This window comes from Epinephelus lanceolatus, chromosome 21 (assembly GCF_041903045.1).
Source record: "Epinephelus lanceolatus isolate andai-2023 chromosome 21, ASM4190304v1, whole genome shotgun sequence".
Lineage (NCBI taxonomy): Eukaryota > Metazoa > Chordata > Actinopteri > Perciformes > Serranidae > Epinephelus > Epinephelus lanceolatus.
In genome coordinates, this window is record NC_135754.1 from 12,741,233 (window position 1) to 12,757,077 (window position 15,845).

General features: G+C 40.6%; 1 protein-coding gene across 1 annotated transcript in view; it reads right to left on the reverse strand.

Annotated features, from left to right (window-relative positions):
- antxr1c (ANTXR cell adhesion molecule 1c) overlaps positions 1 to 15,845 on the reverse strand; it is a 52,020-nt gene that overhangs the window by 20,700 nt on the left and 15,475 nt on the right. Inside the window, exons 2-11 of the mRNA XM_033612337.2 lie at positions 15,735 to 15,806; positions 13,343 to 13,414; positions 12,634 to 12,715; positions 12,456 to 12,486; positions 12,289 to 12,362; positions 10,655 to 10,723; positions 9,740 to 9,820; positions 8,016 to 8,076; positions 6,187 to 6,285; positions 5,967 to 6,036 (exon numbers count right to left, since the gene is read on the reverse strand). Coding sequence (XP_033468228.1) covers positions 5,967 to 6,036; positions 6,187 to 6,285; positions 8,016 to 8,076; positions 9,740 to 9,820; positions 10,655 to 10,723; positions 12,289 to 12,362; positions 12,456 to 12,486; positions 12,634 to 12,715; positions 13,343 to 13,414; positions 15,735 to 15,806 — 711 coding nt within the window. The remainder of the gene's footprint in view (positions 1 to 5,966; positions 6,037 to 6,186; positions 6,286 to 8,015; positions 8,077 to 9,739; positions 9,821 to 10,654; positions 10,724 to 12,288; positions 12,363 to 12,455; positions 12,487 to 12,633; positions 12,716 to 13,342; positions 13,415 to 15,734; positions 15,807 to 15,845) is intronic.

The following is a 15,845-nucleotide window of genomic DNA, read 5'->3' on the forward strand; positions in this document are numbered from 1 at the left end:
TTTTGTTTACGAGCCCTGTTTCACATGTAATTGAGTTTTCCACTGTGGCTGAAATCCAAAGGAGAATAAACAAACTGTAGGTGTGATCGTGTGACCTACTGAGCCGCACAGCAGGCACACGAGCCAAAGCAGGACAGATGAACTTCAACGAAATGGGAAAAAAAAAAAAACCACAACCTGCTCGTTCAGATTTTGTTTTTATGGTTCTGGCCGAGTTGTGTATTTTTCCAAGACATGACACCATACTAATTTCACTCTCAGGAATGAGAACAATCTCTGCTACAGTCTGTGATCTCCACTTGGTGCTACAAAATCACTTCCTTTCATGGAATGTAAAATACACCAAAGTAAAACTTCTTTCCTCTCATACATAAGGGATAAACTCCTTGTCAAAACATGTCTTTGCCCGTCCTCCAGTCCAAACTCCTCTCCTAGCCTTCGAAGATTTTTGGAACAGAGTGAGTCTTTCTTGATGGTCTGAAGGATCCCTTCCTCCTCTGAGTGAGGAAAAACAATTCTGAGAATTTCACGTGACCTCCAGTGGCCTTCTTGGAGCCTGTTCTCGTTAAGATCTTCAAAACATGTGGATAAAAGGTATGCATCTAAAAAAAAACACCCCCTGCTCTTAGTCAGTGGAGGACCAGGTGGATGTGAGAGAGGTCTGGCAAATGGAAAGCAGGTCATTGACCGATAAACCTGTCTTTACTCTGTCTCAGTGAGCTGTCTGTCTGGTTTAAACAAAAGGAGGGGGGAAAGAGAGAAGAGCTCGGTTGGTGGGTGAAGTTCATGATCAACAGCAGACGGGCCTTGTTGACAATAAACAGCTGGGCTCTAAGGGACTGAAACTTCAAAACAGTCTAAGAGCCAAAGAAAGAGCAGTTTCTGTTAATGTTTTTGTTGTATCTCTGAGTGGTTCAATGCATTAGTGTGAGCAGGTAAAAGATGTGACCACCTACATACAGCACAGTATGGCCATATGTACCTGGATGAAAATCATCCCTTAAATCAGTGGTTCCCAATTGGTGGGTTGCTGTCCAAAAGTGGGTCCCAACACAAGGGTTTCACAAACATGTCAAGTTTGTCAAACACACATTTCATTTTAAAGTGCAGTGAATTTCCAGCTCAGAGCATTTATTTTAAGTGTCATTTCCTGCTGTAGAGTGAGTGACTAAACGGCTACTTGACAGAGACAACAAAGTAGCACGACTACATGGCCAAATGCAAGTATGATGCTGAACTGTGTGGACCTTGAAGTGATGACTAAGGAGAAACCTGGACCCTGTGGTTGGACCAGCTGGAATCCACTGCCTTAAATTTAAGTTAGGGTTTAAGTTTAGGCAACTAAAACGTGGGTGCTAAGATCACACAACTTTGGATACAGTTTGGTATAAATGGCATACATAAAATAGTAGTGAAATAGCACTGGAAAGCATTTCATGACAAATTTTAGGTTCTATAAAGGGGGCCTATTATGGATTTCTCTATAGTGTCAAATAATGAGGCAAACTTATGTAAAGTTGATCCCTGTAAGAAAAAACCTCAAACCTCATTCTGTTCCTGTTTCTTTATTCTTTCGTGAGAAAATCACATTAGCTTGTGACAAATTTCCGTATATGGTCATCTACTCCAGTCACACTACTGCCGGTGTTAACATTACATACACTGCTACATGTAGCTACGTGCTAACGTCAGGGAAACAAGTAATCTTAGTTGCTGACGTTGTTAATTTCTCCCCAATTTCGGATCATATTCCTGCTGTAACATATCTGAATGTATTTAGTAGCTTGTATTGGTGATTTTTTGCAGCATAAAGTTCCGCTATACTCCATTTCAGTCATTCCTCAGCTGCAATAATGGTGCAGAGGCAGCAACAGTGCAGATGCGGAAGACCTGGTAATGCTGACCAATCAGAGCAGACTGGCCTTTTTTCAGGAGGGGGGCTTTAGGAGACAGGTCCTGTAACAGATTGTCTCAGACAGAGGGTGAATGCAGATGTTCCAGCACAGACAGTATGAGGTAAACAAATGTTTTTCAAACATAATAGCATGTAAACATGTTCTAGTTGGAACCCAAAATACAAGTATGAACCTTAAAAGGAGCACAATAGGTCCCCTTTAATACCACCGCAGCATTATTTGACAACCACAGTGGACCTTAATATCTATTCATGGGTGTAGCTTAAAGCATGAGGCTAGTGTTACTCTCTATTTGTTTTACTGTCGACAAATCCCATGAAAGGCCCAAAACAAAAGTATGTTAGTTTGTCTCCCAATAACCGTCTAACCTCTCTACTCTGTCTCTTCAAGACATGATTATTTAAATTTGGGTCACACATGTATTGTTTTGTTTTTAGAGATCTTGGCTGTCGTGTTATAGCAAAACTTACTCAAACAGGAATAAATACAGCATCTGTCTGGGGCTGTTTTTAGTGGCGGATTAACACAGATTTGGTTCTCTAGTGAGTATTTCTGTCAGGTGAATGCGGGATTGAGTCAAAATAAACTACAGCATTCTTTGTAACAAAGGAACATGTTTCATTAGGACAACAATGGAGCTTTGTGACAATATGATATAACAAGCTCTGGCTACACAGGCAATAAAACACTGCCAGCCTTATAATTAAATCTTTTACTGGATATATTTCTGTCAGAAGAATGCCCAGAGACCTGGAACAGAAGAGAGGAAAGAGCCAGAGACAACTGACCAGTGTGAATTTGAGGATGTGGAGGAAATAAAGTAGTTAGGAGGAAGTGTTAGTTGTAGAGCACCCTGTCTGACAGCTGTTAGGCGCGGAAGTAAAACAGACAGGGCCAGCCGTCCAGTCATGAACACACACAGACACACTTACAAGGGACATAGCAGACACAACACTAGAGTTCGTCTGCTGCTCATAAGGCGGTGTGAATCAGCCCAGCTTTAAAAACAAATCTACATTAAAAGACTTCAACAGGTAGTGTGACATTTTTACTTTGTGTGTTCTTCTGTATAACCGGTGACATAATGTCATATCCAGAGAGGCAGAGAGACTAATTTCTATACACAATCTATGTGACAACAGACCAGAATGCAGCGCAGCAGTGATAAAGTTTGGGGTTTTAAACATATCTGTCAGAGATAAATCAGTTTCATGACAGAATGGCTGTTAATTAGTGAAAAACTAACTTTCCGAGTCTAGGTATTAATGGATCAAACACTCTCTGAAGGTTTTCCACCCTGCCGAGAGTCATGCTGCATACAAATATATGACCACACACACATGAAAGACCGGGCTAGCTGCTACATGGCTTTGATCAGCCAGAGTAGACTGTTGAAAGAGAGTGAAAGACTGACAGGGGATGAAAGAAAGTTTCTGTGTGACAGAGACAAATAAAAGACAGATACAGACAGAAAATGAACAGACGGCCAGAAAAAAGAGGGGTGGGTGAGGGGGCTGGAAACAACCAGCAAGGCACAGCAGATGGTGAAAAGAGCCACCGTGGCACCAAAATTAAAGACAAGAGGTAGAGAGAAAGGGAAGGGGGAGGAGAAAAAAGATAAGTGTGGGATTGGAGAGTCAGGGGGTTAAGTGTTAAGGGGATGGAAAGTTTGAGAGAACTAAGGCAAGATTAGAAAATATATACAAAGGCAAATCCGGCTTAATGGGACGTTTAATGGAAGCGAAGGCACACGATGTACCCTCAGTTTTACGACCTTTCTGCTAAGGTATCAATCAAAACTTCAGTCATCAGTCCAGGTTGTTTAAATCTCTCCTCACTGCCGTTAAAATCATATTCTCTCTCTTTCCACACCACTGACAGGTCAAATAATACATTAAAATTATAACTTCTGTGGGAGACTAAGATGAAGTTATTTGTATTATAATTATAGAAGTATACTATGACCATCACAAATACCATTACAAGTCAAGAAACTGTGTGAAAAGAGGGTCTTATATGGGCCAACAGGCCTTCTCCTCCCCTCTTTGTCTAGCCATGCAGTTTAAAGTCTTTAACCACCGTCCACTGAACCTTGTCCTCTGTGGCCTGTTGTACTTTTCTTCCCATAAAGACTTAGGTTAGAGAGGTTTGTGGATTGTTGATCTTGGAACGTGCTTGAGCTCTAAAAAGAGAGCACAGCCAGCTGATGAAGAGCGACTCTGGCCGCCGCTCGGGTTGCACCAAAAAGTTGTGTGACTGTCATTTGGTAAACGCTGGAGTATACCAACCCAGGCTGTCTTAGATTTCACATCCCGCCGCCTCTGTCTTTTCCTCCAGTGAGCCAGAGAGCACTGAAGTGATTGAAACACACTGTCTTTTAATGCGTGTGTCCACAGACCTGATCCTTAACTAACAAATACAATCCACTGTAATCAGATCTACTTAACTAAGTCTGAAGCCAGCAGTGTACGTCAGCTCAGGTCAAAATGTGTGTTTTCTCACAGGCAAAATGACCGGTTACCAAACAAAGGAGCACTACATTTGGGTATAATAAGAACAGAAAATATTATACAGTCCCATTAAAGTTTGATTTGAGACCTGGTATCAGGCTCTTAAATGCACGAGTTTTCTCAACAATCATTCAAAGTACATGTACCAAGTGACAAAACAGTACAGGTATTTAGGGACAGGCACTGTATTGACTTGTATATGGTACATTGGGACATTGTTGTGTATTAAACAGTAGTTTGAAAGCCTTTCATTTGATTTTTTTTCTAGCCAATTTAGGGCACCACAACAAGCTTTAAACACAACATGGACATATTATCATCTTACTAAGTTGCTAAGTCCAATCCAGACCAAAAATTCACAACGAAACCACTTCAACACCACACTAGAACACCTAAGAAAGTTCCAGAGGTGTGAACTGGCCCTTCTGGCTTATGGTGTCACCTGCGACACAGCTTGTCAAGTCACCAGTGTTTGTTTTTACAACGTAAGGCATGTCACCTATTTCAACAGCCAATCAGCTTGTGGCAAAGTCAGCTGGTCAAGTCAGTTACAAACTGTCAGCAGACGGTGTGTTCATTCGCTGTGGCATTCTCTGACAACAGCTTCCCATTCTACTGACCCTGAGTCTGTGCCATGTACGTGCCAAAGCCAAAAGTTGGAACAGTAGTACAAAGAGTCATTGCTATGCAGACGATACACTGTCTCAACTAATGGCATTGGTTTAAACTGACCGGTTTCAGAACATCCCAGGCTGGCACATTGTGAGGAGTTGTAAGTGTCAGCTCATCTTGATACAAATCTTTGGTCTGAACAGGGTTTTGTTGCGAACATGCTGGCAAACAGTGTCTGCTGTTTGCTGCTGGACAGGTAGCACACAGTGCGCTTTTAGAACTTTTATTGCAGAAAACAGCTTCATGCTGCAGCTGTAAATGACTGATATGAGCAGTGAGACTGAACCAAAACAGTATAGCTGTGGGTCATAAAACTAAAACAATGAGATGAAAAATGCTAAAATGCCCTATAAAGCTGAGACGAGCTGCAAAGCTGGCTGATAATCCTCTGTGGGTTTGTCACTAGAAACTGCCCCTTTCACATTATACATACAAATTCTGATCTGAAGTCAATGAAGAACAAAGAAACAACAGATAAATCTCAAATACCAATGATTAAGCAAGTCACTTTGGATTTGTACGTTTCTAGTCTTGACTTACTTGGTGTCTATGTAAGCCAAAAACCAAAAGTCTCCAGTTGTTTTCAGTGCTGTGTTCTAATTCGGGACAGAAGCAGGACAAATGCATGAAGGCTTTACCACTGCATGTGCTGGCATGGCTACAGAGCCCCTTATATTTTGCTAAGCTGCTCTGGGATCTAGAAAAGAGGAATGTGGCCACGGATGGGGATCGTAAAAGGAGCTAATGTATGGCAGGCCTCTTATGGTCTGTGCCAGTACACATGTGTATGCATACATGTGTCTCTCTGTGTTTGAGGCAAAGAATGTGATCTAAGATGCGTGTGAAATCATAAAAGAGAGTAACCTACTTCCCAACTTCATCGATGACAGGAGCTGGACACAGTAAGAATGTGTTTTCTACACGTGCCGGCTTTTCATCTAGGAGGCAAGGACAACACGAATAAATGCAAAATTGACTCCTTCATCTGTATTATTGTTAAGACTGAAAATGACCCAAACAGAGGCTGATATAAACTTTGTTTCAAACAAGTTGGCTTTACATGAAAGAACAAGTGTAGGTGTACTCACTGACTGTAACAGTGTCGTTGATTTTGAAGCTGCAGAGCACCTGGTTGATGTTCCTGGCGTGGAGAAATCCGTTTCCTCTCACCACCACTTGGAAAGACTCTGGTTACACAACACAGATTGACATTTTTACGCTCTCTGGCAAGCAAGATGATATTCTATACTGTATGTATTAAACATGATTTCGGTCATCATTTCCACGACCAGTTACATTTCACACCCAGCATGGTTACATGGGCAATATTTAAACTGTGAATGGCTTCCTACATTAATTCAGTGTATTTGTCTGTATAAGGACAGTGACACTTGAGCTAGGATATTGGCCCCAGTCCTCAAATCAGCATGGTCACACTGCAAGCTTTAGTGCTTTATGATTATGATCCTTTTTTTAAAAGTGGCCAATATCAGCTCACGGTGTGAACCGGTCATGGTCCTGAACTGACCCACATGCTCAAAAGAGCAATAACAAAGAAGTCAATCACAACAGGGTGAAGTAAACATGGAGACCACTGAAGTCAGTGTACAGCTTCATTTATAAGTTAATGTGCAGCGGAGGCCAGCGGAATGATGAGGAGATAATAAAAAAGACAAAGAGAAAGAGAGCTAAATGTTTAAATATGGCTCTTTGTGCAATAACGGTGTGTGTGGGTGTGGAGTCAGAGCCAGAAGTGCTGGGATTGTGATGTGAATGGCTTCTCTAAAACAAATTTCAGCCAAAATTTCAGGATGTCAAGGGCTACTTTTAACTACATCTGTCAGCACCTCTTTACAAGACTCTTGCGGCAACACACTCAGTTCAGGCAATCCATCTGTAAGTGATGTAAAAGACACATGAATTCGGATATGGTTGTTCAGACTGAGAGCGCAATGCAAAGAAATTAGACCTGTATCTGATTTTAGGACTATAACAGATTTGAAGAGGACAGATTCCCAGTCATTTGCGGCGTTCACATGGATATAAATAAAACAAATCTAAGTCACATATGAACAAAAAAAAAAATCAGATTTGGGCGACTTTTTCCTGCAGTCTGAACATAGCTTAAGAATGTTAGTGTGGTTCATTTGAAAACACAATGAATGCAGAAAATGGCACTAAAATGTGTGTTTCATTCATTTATCATGTTTTTTAAATTACTTTTACTTAGTGTAAATGTGCATGTACAGTAAATGGGCTTCTATGTATTTAACTTCAAATATTGCAATGTTGCCTGTAACACAGGGAAAATACTCAGCTATAAATACATGAAGATAAGACTGAACTGAACATTCCTCACAGCAGGCCAGCGACTGCTATTCAGTCTCAAGAGTAATATTTTATCTCATAAAGAGCGAAAGCAATTCAATAAAAAAACAAATGCAGATGTAAGAAGCCGTAAAAGTCCCTCTGCTCTCGCCAGAAGTGTTTAATCAAATTTTATCTGTTCATTTGTGCCTTTTAATGTCCATTTAATGTTCCTTTAACTGTCATAATCTTTCTCTTGGCTGGACACTAAAGGATTTTGTCCATTTTACATTTCAGCTGGAGCCAATATCACCACCGCTGCTCTCTCACGGCCAGTCCTTTTAATGACACCCTATAATATTATCCCCACAGCACGACCCTGTCCCCATAGGTTTCCTGTAAGTGACCTGGATGCCCATATATGGTAATTTTTCAGCCTGGGATTGTCATTACTGGAGTGAGGGAAGGGGAGACGGGGCACCCAGCCAGAAATTAATACAGTTCAAGAAATGATGGGAGGCTGGCACCGGTGTGGGTGACACAGCAGAGATGCAGTGTGTATGCATATGTGTGTGTGTGTGTGTGTGTGGGTGTGTTTCTAACTCCCCACCTCCTGCACACACACTGGAGGGCTCAGCTGCCAAAATCTCAATGCAGGACTTCTTGATGATCTGGAGGGGAAATGAAGACAGCAATTATTTTGTCTACACATATACTAATGCTGGCCTGGAAGTAACAGACAGGTTTATCAAATTTAAAGAAATACTTTCCCCCCCAAATGATTATGAGTATATCAAGTATTCACCCCATGTTACATTGAATTTCTTAAGAAAACTTTTTTTCCGCGCATGCCTGGGTCAATGAAGAATCCAAACACTGAGAAAATTCTTAGGGAATTTAAGTTATAGGGGGCCGTGTTAAATAACAGCAAAACGATATCAAAATATCCATTTACAAACTCTCACACAATTCTTGCAGTGTCATCCAAGTCTCATTCATTCAGTTGTATACTCAGTACTTCCCAAACACATGCATTTTTGCTACAACCTTACCATTTAAAACTGAACTGAAAGTGAAGCTCATCTGCGCTCTCTTTAAGCCAGACTCCACCGACAAAAACAGTAATTTTACAGTAATGACCACAGGAGCTGCTGGTCTACCACTGCCTCGCTCAGTTAGTTAGTTTTGTGTGATTTTGGTGTTTTAAAGGGTTTATTGGATTCACCAAAGTCACACAATAACACATTAACAAAACACCAATCACAGCAGTGGAAAACCATGAGCTCCAGTGTTCACTGAGGTAAAATTACTGTAATTATCAATGGAGCCTGGCTTTGAAGAGATGGAGAAGTATCACTTTCAGTTCTGTTTTAAACACTAAGGTTTTAGCGAAAATGTATGTGTTTGGGAAGTACTAAGCATACGACTGGGATTATGAGAGCTGGATGATACTGCACGAGTTGTGTTTGAGTTTGTAAATGCAGGTTTTTGGATTCTTTGTTTACTGGAGGCATGAGAGAAAAGTTTTCTTTGAATTCAATGTAACACAGGCTGAATAATTCAAATCTAAATGGTCATTTGGGGTTGAGGTATTCTTTTAGCAAGCTCAATAAACATGTTCTAGAGTTCTCTAAGAATTAAGTAATTTCCTTAATCATATGCTATGACTGTGCATCCATCTATACTGTGCTTATTTTGACAACTATGGTCACATCAGTATGCTCCACTATAATGTTGTGAAGTAGTAAATCTGTAATATTATAATTGTAAACTGCATGTGCTGTGTGAGATTGGGAAGCCTAACAGCAAAGGAACAGTAACTGCAGGGGGCGGAGCTTATTAGAGGATGTTATGACAGAAAAACTTTATGCTAACAGACTAACAGAGAAACTGATAAAATATTAGCTTCTCTCATTTTGCAAGTTGCAGTTTCCTCACTCTGCCCGTACTGTACTCTCTGAATATGTGCATGTGTTTCATGAGCCCAGTGTACACAAAGACTTACAGTTCTGCCTGGTGCATATAAAAAACAGTGTTTATGTACTGTTAGAGTTGAATCTTCATCCAAAACAGCAACAGTTTGCTATAAATCAGTGTTACATTTTAATTCTAGCATATTGCAAACCAGTTTAGAGACTGGATGGCTGATGAAGAACAAGGTTTCCTGTTTATTCATACTAGACTGTTTTCTAAAGTCCCGAAACCCAAGGGAGTAATAAAAGGTAATTGTACCAATGCAAGACAGTCTCAGGATAAATACACGAATGTGGACGTCCGCTGTTTGTGAGCTTCAGCTACAGGAATGCTCCCCTGCACAGAGAAGAGTTTATTTACCGAATCAATGACTCCCCGGAGGGCGTGGAAACCGCCCAACACAGGAAACACGTGCTCGATGGTGTCTGCAATGGTGGCCAGCTATAGAGAGAGAGGGAGGTAGAGATGGAGATGTGGATGGAGGAAAAAGGGGAAAAGATTTAAGCAACTACATTAAATAACTCACAAAAAAGATTAATGAACAATTGACTGGATAAGTAACATTGTGGAAAATTGTGTTCTCTGTAACTGTGGTTATGGCTAGACATGACATTGAGTGGCTGATGTTTCATAGCAGGCTGAAATCGACCTCAAATGCACTAGTGACATAATTTTAGACGTTCCAGGATAGGAAGATCCTAACAATGAGTCTCCATGAAGAACTGCTTACACACACTGTAAAACCAGGAAATCCTATTCACAGTAATGATCACATTTAATCCACAGTCAGGTAATAGACCCATTTACAACCAATCAAATGGAGCTCATATTAAACATGAGGGAGACCACGTCTGGTTACTGACGTGAGACTAGCCCTCAAGTGGCCTCATATATCTTTCACATTAAATACAGGAACCTGATTCATCCTCCCATCATCATGTTGAAGCTAGCTGTTGAGTATTATTGAAGTTACAGACGTTTCTCCAGTCCAGCTTTGTGTGTTGGCATCCTTAAGAGGCAGCTCGGGGTTAAAATTTACTTGGACTGGTTTTCAGGAAATTTTAAATTATGGGTTAGCCAAATTGCACAGGGGCCACTGAATACGCACTATGCAACATGAAAGTAACAGCTTTTCCACAAGTCTGGATTCCTGAGCACATGTGGTACAGTACATGTATGGTGCTGTCTTTATTGCAAACCAGATATATAACTCTTAGGGGATATAAGTGCAAAGCTACCATATGCAGCACAGCAGATTTATTACACTGGCGTTACCTGAGTCTCATTGAAGTCTTTGACACCAACGCAGTAAACAATAGCTCCAAGAGACCTGGCTCTCTCTGCCTGTGGGAAGACACAAGCAATAAAGCCAATAAGTTCCAGAAAACTGGGATTCAAGCAATGAAAGTATGATCTGTCTCCAGAGATAGAACTGCAGCAGGTTTGGGCTGAGTCCGAAATTCCATACTGGCATGCTATTTGGTAGGCTGAAACAGTATGTGAGATTATTTAGCATGTCACAAACCTTAGTATGATACCACCAGTATGTGAATTGCATATTATTTGTGGTGAAATATTACAGTATGCAAATACTGGACACTACGCCAGCATAAATACCCAACAATGCAATGCAGCAGTGAGAACAATGTTGAAAACAGGATACAGCGACCAGGGCAACTCTGCAACATCAATAAGTCATTATTACTTAAAGAGATGAATAACTTTTGCTGGAATCGCGTTTAGTTGTCTGGCAAATGAAAATATCAGCAACCAAAATGTTTGGTGGGAAATCTACCAAATACATAAATAAATTCATTCATAGTATATTAAATAGCCTAATAATGTATGTTCTATAAGTTATGTTACCAAGTCACCCTTAAACTTAAACTTTAATTATGCAGACCAGGTTTTAGGATTTTAATTATGGATCTATTTTTCCACCAAAGCCATACAGAGTGTAGAGTGTGCATCTTCAGAGCATACGCCACATCCATAGGTCTTCCTCTTAATGTTCTTGGTAAAGTTAGGTGACGGCATCACGGATCAAGCTCTCCTTGAAGACCACCAACACACCAAGGGTCTCCTATTTGAACAGCCCGAAGATGTGCTTCACTCCACCATGGCGAGCCAGACGGTGAATAGCGGGCTTGATTTATGGTGACGCTTGGTGTACCAAGTCCTTTTACTCCTTTGCCTCTGCCACTAAACCCATGATTAGTCACTCTGTTCAATAGACTGCTTCTTCATTTAGCTAACTTTATAAGTTATTTAATTTGAATAGTTTTATTGCTGTTTAAATGTAGGCTATTATACGGCTATATAAATTATATGTCCTGTAGTTTATCTATATGGCTGGAATTCTGGAATATTAACGGCCATATTGGCCATCAAAAAAAAAAAAAAAGTCTAGCATAAACCCTGGTCACAAGTCTGCTGACTGATGTGCAATTTGAGGAACACAATATGAAGCACTGTGCTTGGGGTATCATTACAGAGAGATGACACAGTACATGATTATTGAGCTTTGTTTTGGGTATAACGTGGTTTGGGCTTTTTGTTAGCCATGCTGGCTCCAGAGATGTCAGTCGGTCACTCCGCCACTTTGACCCAGATTAAAATATCTCAGCTGATGTTAGCATTTAGCTGACATATCATTATCTGTGCCTGTGAAATGATGTTAAATGACAGCCAAAATAAAGTTACTCCTACAGATGTGAACGGAAACTACAAAGATTCATCATGCATGCAGATGCCAGTTGAGCTGATGAGTTACCATGGTTTCATGTCTCCAATTGGTACGAGGCTCTCAGGAAGTGGCAGGTGGTTACAACTCAAGTATGAACAATAGTTCACATATTGGGTATGTAGTGCATAGTTTGTGATTTTAGGTGCAACGTTTTTGTTGGTACCTCTTGTTGCGCAGTGATGAGCTGATGTTCCTGCAGCTCTCCGTCTGTCAGTGCAATAATAACACTGGCAGTGCCTGGAAGAAACATACAGTAATGCTATAAATTCAACATTATTCATTACTTAGCCTGAAGTAAGTTGTTATACAAATGAGTTATATGATGCTTACCAAAGTTCTCCCTGTAAATCTGCTCATTTGCCTTTAAATAAGGAGACATCATGGACAAAAAGTCAGGAAATACCGAGGTTTGACATTTAAATTTGCAGTTCAATGCACTTTGAGTTGCTCTTTGTTTGACTCTCAGTGTAAAATAACACAAAAAGGAGGCATCACAACAAAGGCTTACCCTCTGCAACCCAAGGTGCATGAATGTGTCTCCACCAGGAATCTCTCTCTTCAGAGCGTTCAGCCCCTTTCTGATGTCCACTCTGCAGAGAAGGAGGAGAAGACGAGAGGTGGTTTGGATGGGGGAACATGTAAACTGCTGTTTTGTCTTGTGTGCCATCTCTTATAATTAGAAGAGTGCATGTTACATTACCTGTGCCTGTGTACCACAAGCTACACCCATGGGATGTAGACCGCCTCTTTTTTATTCTAACTAATCCATCTCCCTGCAGTTCTTGTGTTTTTCCCTGTTTTCCCATCAATTAGCACTATAGTTGCTCTCAACTGTGTAAATTTTTATGTCTCTGTCCTTCACAAATGTTTTTCACCCGATTCTGTTTCATTGTTTTCACTGGAGCACTTACGCAGACTTCTGTTGGAAGTGGAGACACAGTTTTCCGTGATACTTTCTCACACAAAAATAACACTGAGTTTTTTGCAGCAACAGTCACACGGTGACACAGGCCAATTTTCAGCTTCATGTCAGTTCAGAGAGCATCTGCTTTCACTCTGGTGCAACAGTTTGAGTTTATTTTACGGCTGATTGTTCATCTTGTGTAACAGCATTCCATGCTAGAATAACATTTATCCACAACAGATATGCAGCTTGGGTTAGTGAGTTGCAGTTAAGTAATTACGTTGAAAATTTATGTTGATGTAACTTTATTTACCTGTTTTCCGTCAGTTTCATGATGGTGGATGCTCTGGAGGAGAATGTAATGAAGGACATCCTCAGCATAGGACTGCAATAGAAAAAAAATAATCACACTTGTCGTTCAGCAGCCCACACTGTTGGCAGTGCAGTAGAAAAATCCCCATGGATAAACCAGTTACTGATGATTTGTGTCAAGGACAAAATTCAACAGAATCTGGCCGGTGATTTCCCACCTTGCACAACATGTGAGTAACATAAACACTTCTACGACATCTGAGATTAATTAGAAACATTGTGCTACACTATTTCTGCGAAAGCAAAATATTGTTTTCCTCAGACACAGAAAATAGCTGGCAGCAACCCATCTTGTGCTGTCCTTTCATGCCAGACAAACAATGTAGGAGTCCTTTCATTTAAACAATAAATATCTCATCGTGGACAAATGACTGTGCTCCCTTTGAGGTTGCTCCAACAGGCTGTGTATGAAATGCTTCTTGCAGCTCAACACGCTAAGACACAAAGTGACACCATGCACAGATTGGTGCCAGTGTGCAGGATCTGAACCCTCTGTGCGTGACAATGACTCAAATGTTGGTGCTCAAACAATCTCACTGGACCCTCAGATGTGGGGAAAAGTTTTTATTTTTGTTTACTGGTGAAATTTTATATTTAGAAAGGAATTATATGCATGTAAACATACACACATGCACAGCTATCTGAAGTAAAAAAATGTGAGAGAAAGTAAGTGAAGGCAGATTTGGACTGTTTGAAACGTCCTCATGTTTGTTTAAAACAGGAACTTAAAGGAGGGTTGGTTCTTTGCTATGGCTGAACCACAAAGCTCCAGGTGTTGTTGTGGCTTTCGAGTGGTATGGACAAAACAAAACCACCCACGAGCTGAAAGCCATCTGTTGAAATTTAGCATGTTAGTCTGTATTGTATTAAAATATAGTTCATATTATAGCCATGAGAGGATGCAAATACTTAAGTCATATTTACAGTCCCTTCATTTGCTTAAATAGTTACAAAATACAGGATGACGCTCTAAAGGAGTAAGACTAATCTGACATCATATAAAAGTGACCATGTACACAATGGATCATGATATTGAGTGTTTTGTCCATTAGCTTACAGTGAAATCTACCAGCAGTCTCTGCCACAGTCCAAAGGGACACTGATTCAGTAACATACTGACAGCCTACAGTCCACAACAGCTTGGGTACACACTCACAGATGTTTCGTTAAAAGGTGCAGTTTGAGTTTAATGTTGATGTTCACTGCAAAACATGCACTGGTTTGCATGTCTGACAAGTGTAATCAGTGTAGCTGGTGCTACAAAAACAAAAAAGGATGCAGATTATAGATAATTACATGAACCTTGATGACACGTAACCTTAACAGCCAATTTTCTCTGGGTTGCCTGGATTTAAAGATGTGTTTTCTGTCACTTGGATAAACTTTAAAGTCTGTTTGTTTAGTGTTGTCAGTTAGGGATAATCATGCTGTGGTTTTTGTCAGCTTTGTCCTTTGGAAGCATCCGGTCCACATCGGTATGCCTGTGTAGACGCTTCGTGCCTTGTTGCGTTCTGTAGTGTGTCATCTAAAAATCACAATGCAACGATAGTGCGAGCTCCAGTCTAAGTGTTGCCGCTAGATGCGCTTTAACATGAAACACAACTGACCCCTTCTGTTTGGGTTCACTTCTGCTCTGGACAAACACAGCTTATCAGTCTGATGAAGCTCTAGCTAAACATGTCCATGTGTGAAGGCATATTCAAGACACTTTATCACCTCCTTATTCAGACACACATACCATTGTTTATGTTTTTTATCCTTCTGCGCAGAGTTCTGCCATGTTTGTTTACTAGTGTGATCATGGAAACGCTCTGATTATGTCTTTATCGCACTCTTGAGGACTGATGTAATGCATAAGAGCACATGTTGAGTATACCCACCCGGATTGCACATCTGTGCCTGCTGGGCCAGGCATTGTCATTTGCGTATTTGTGTGTACCATGTTCCTGCCTCAAGTCTGAAGAGACTGTAAAACCCGAGCTGACATCAGCTCAGCTACTGCAGAGACAGAGTGAAACATCAGCCTGAATGCTGAGTGACTTAGCATATGGCGAGCTGTCGTTGTAGGGACAGATTTTATTTTACTTTACCGGGGTGACTGTTGCGTAACGTGTGTGTTTCTCTTCAGTGATCTACATCTCAGAGCTACAGGAAGTGGAGTACAAAGGCAACAAGGCTGTTAAGTGTCTGGAGACCTACATTCCAGTAGTGAAACCTTTCAAATGTTATAGTATACAGTTCACCTATGTAATTCAAGTTTTTCCTGCATATTTGATGGGTTTATTGTATGTTAGCATGTATGTTTACATACCTGATTATGAAGTGCTTCTTACCTTTTGAATTTCTCAGCTAAATTCTCCACAAAGTAGTAGATTTCCTCCCAGTGATTCTTCACACTGCCAGACCTAGGACAAAAAATAATAATAGTCAGTTGTGTTCAACTG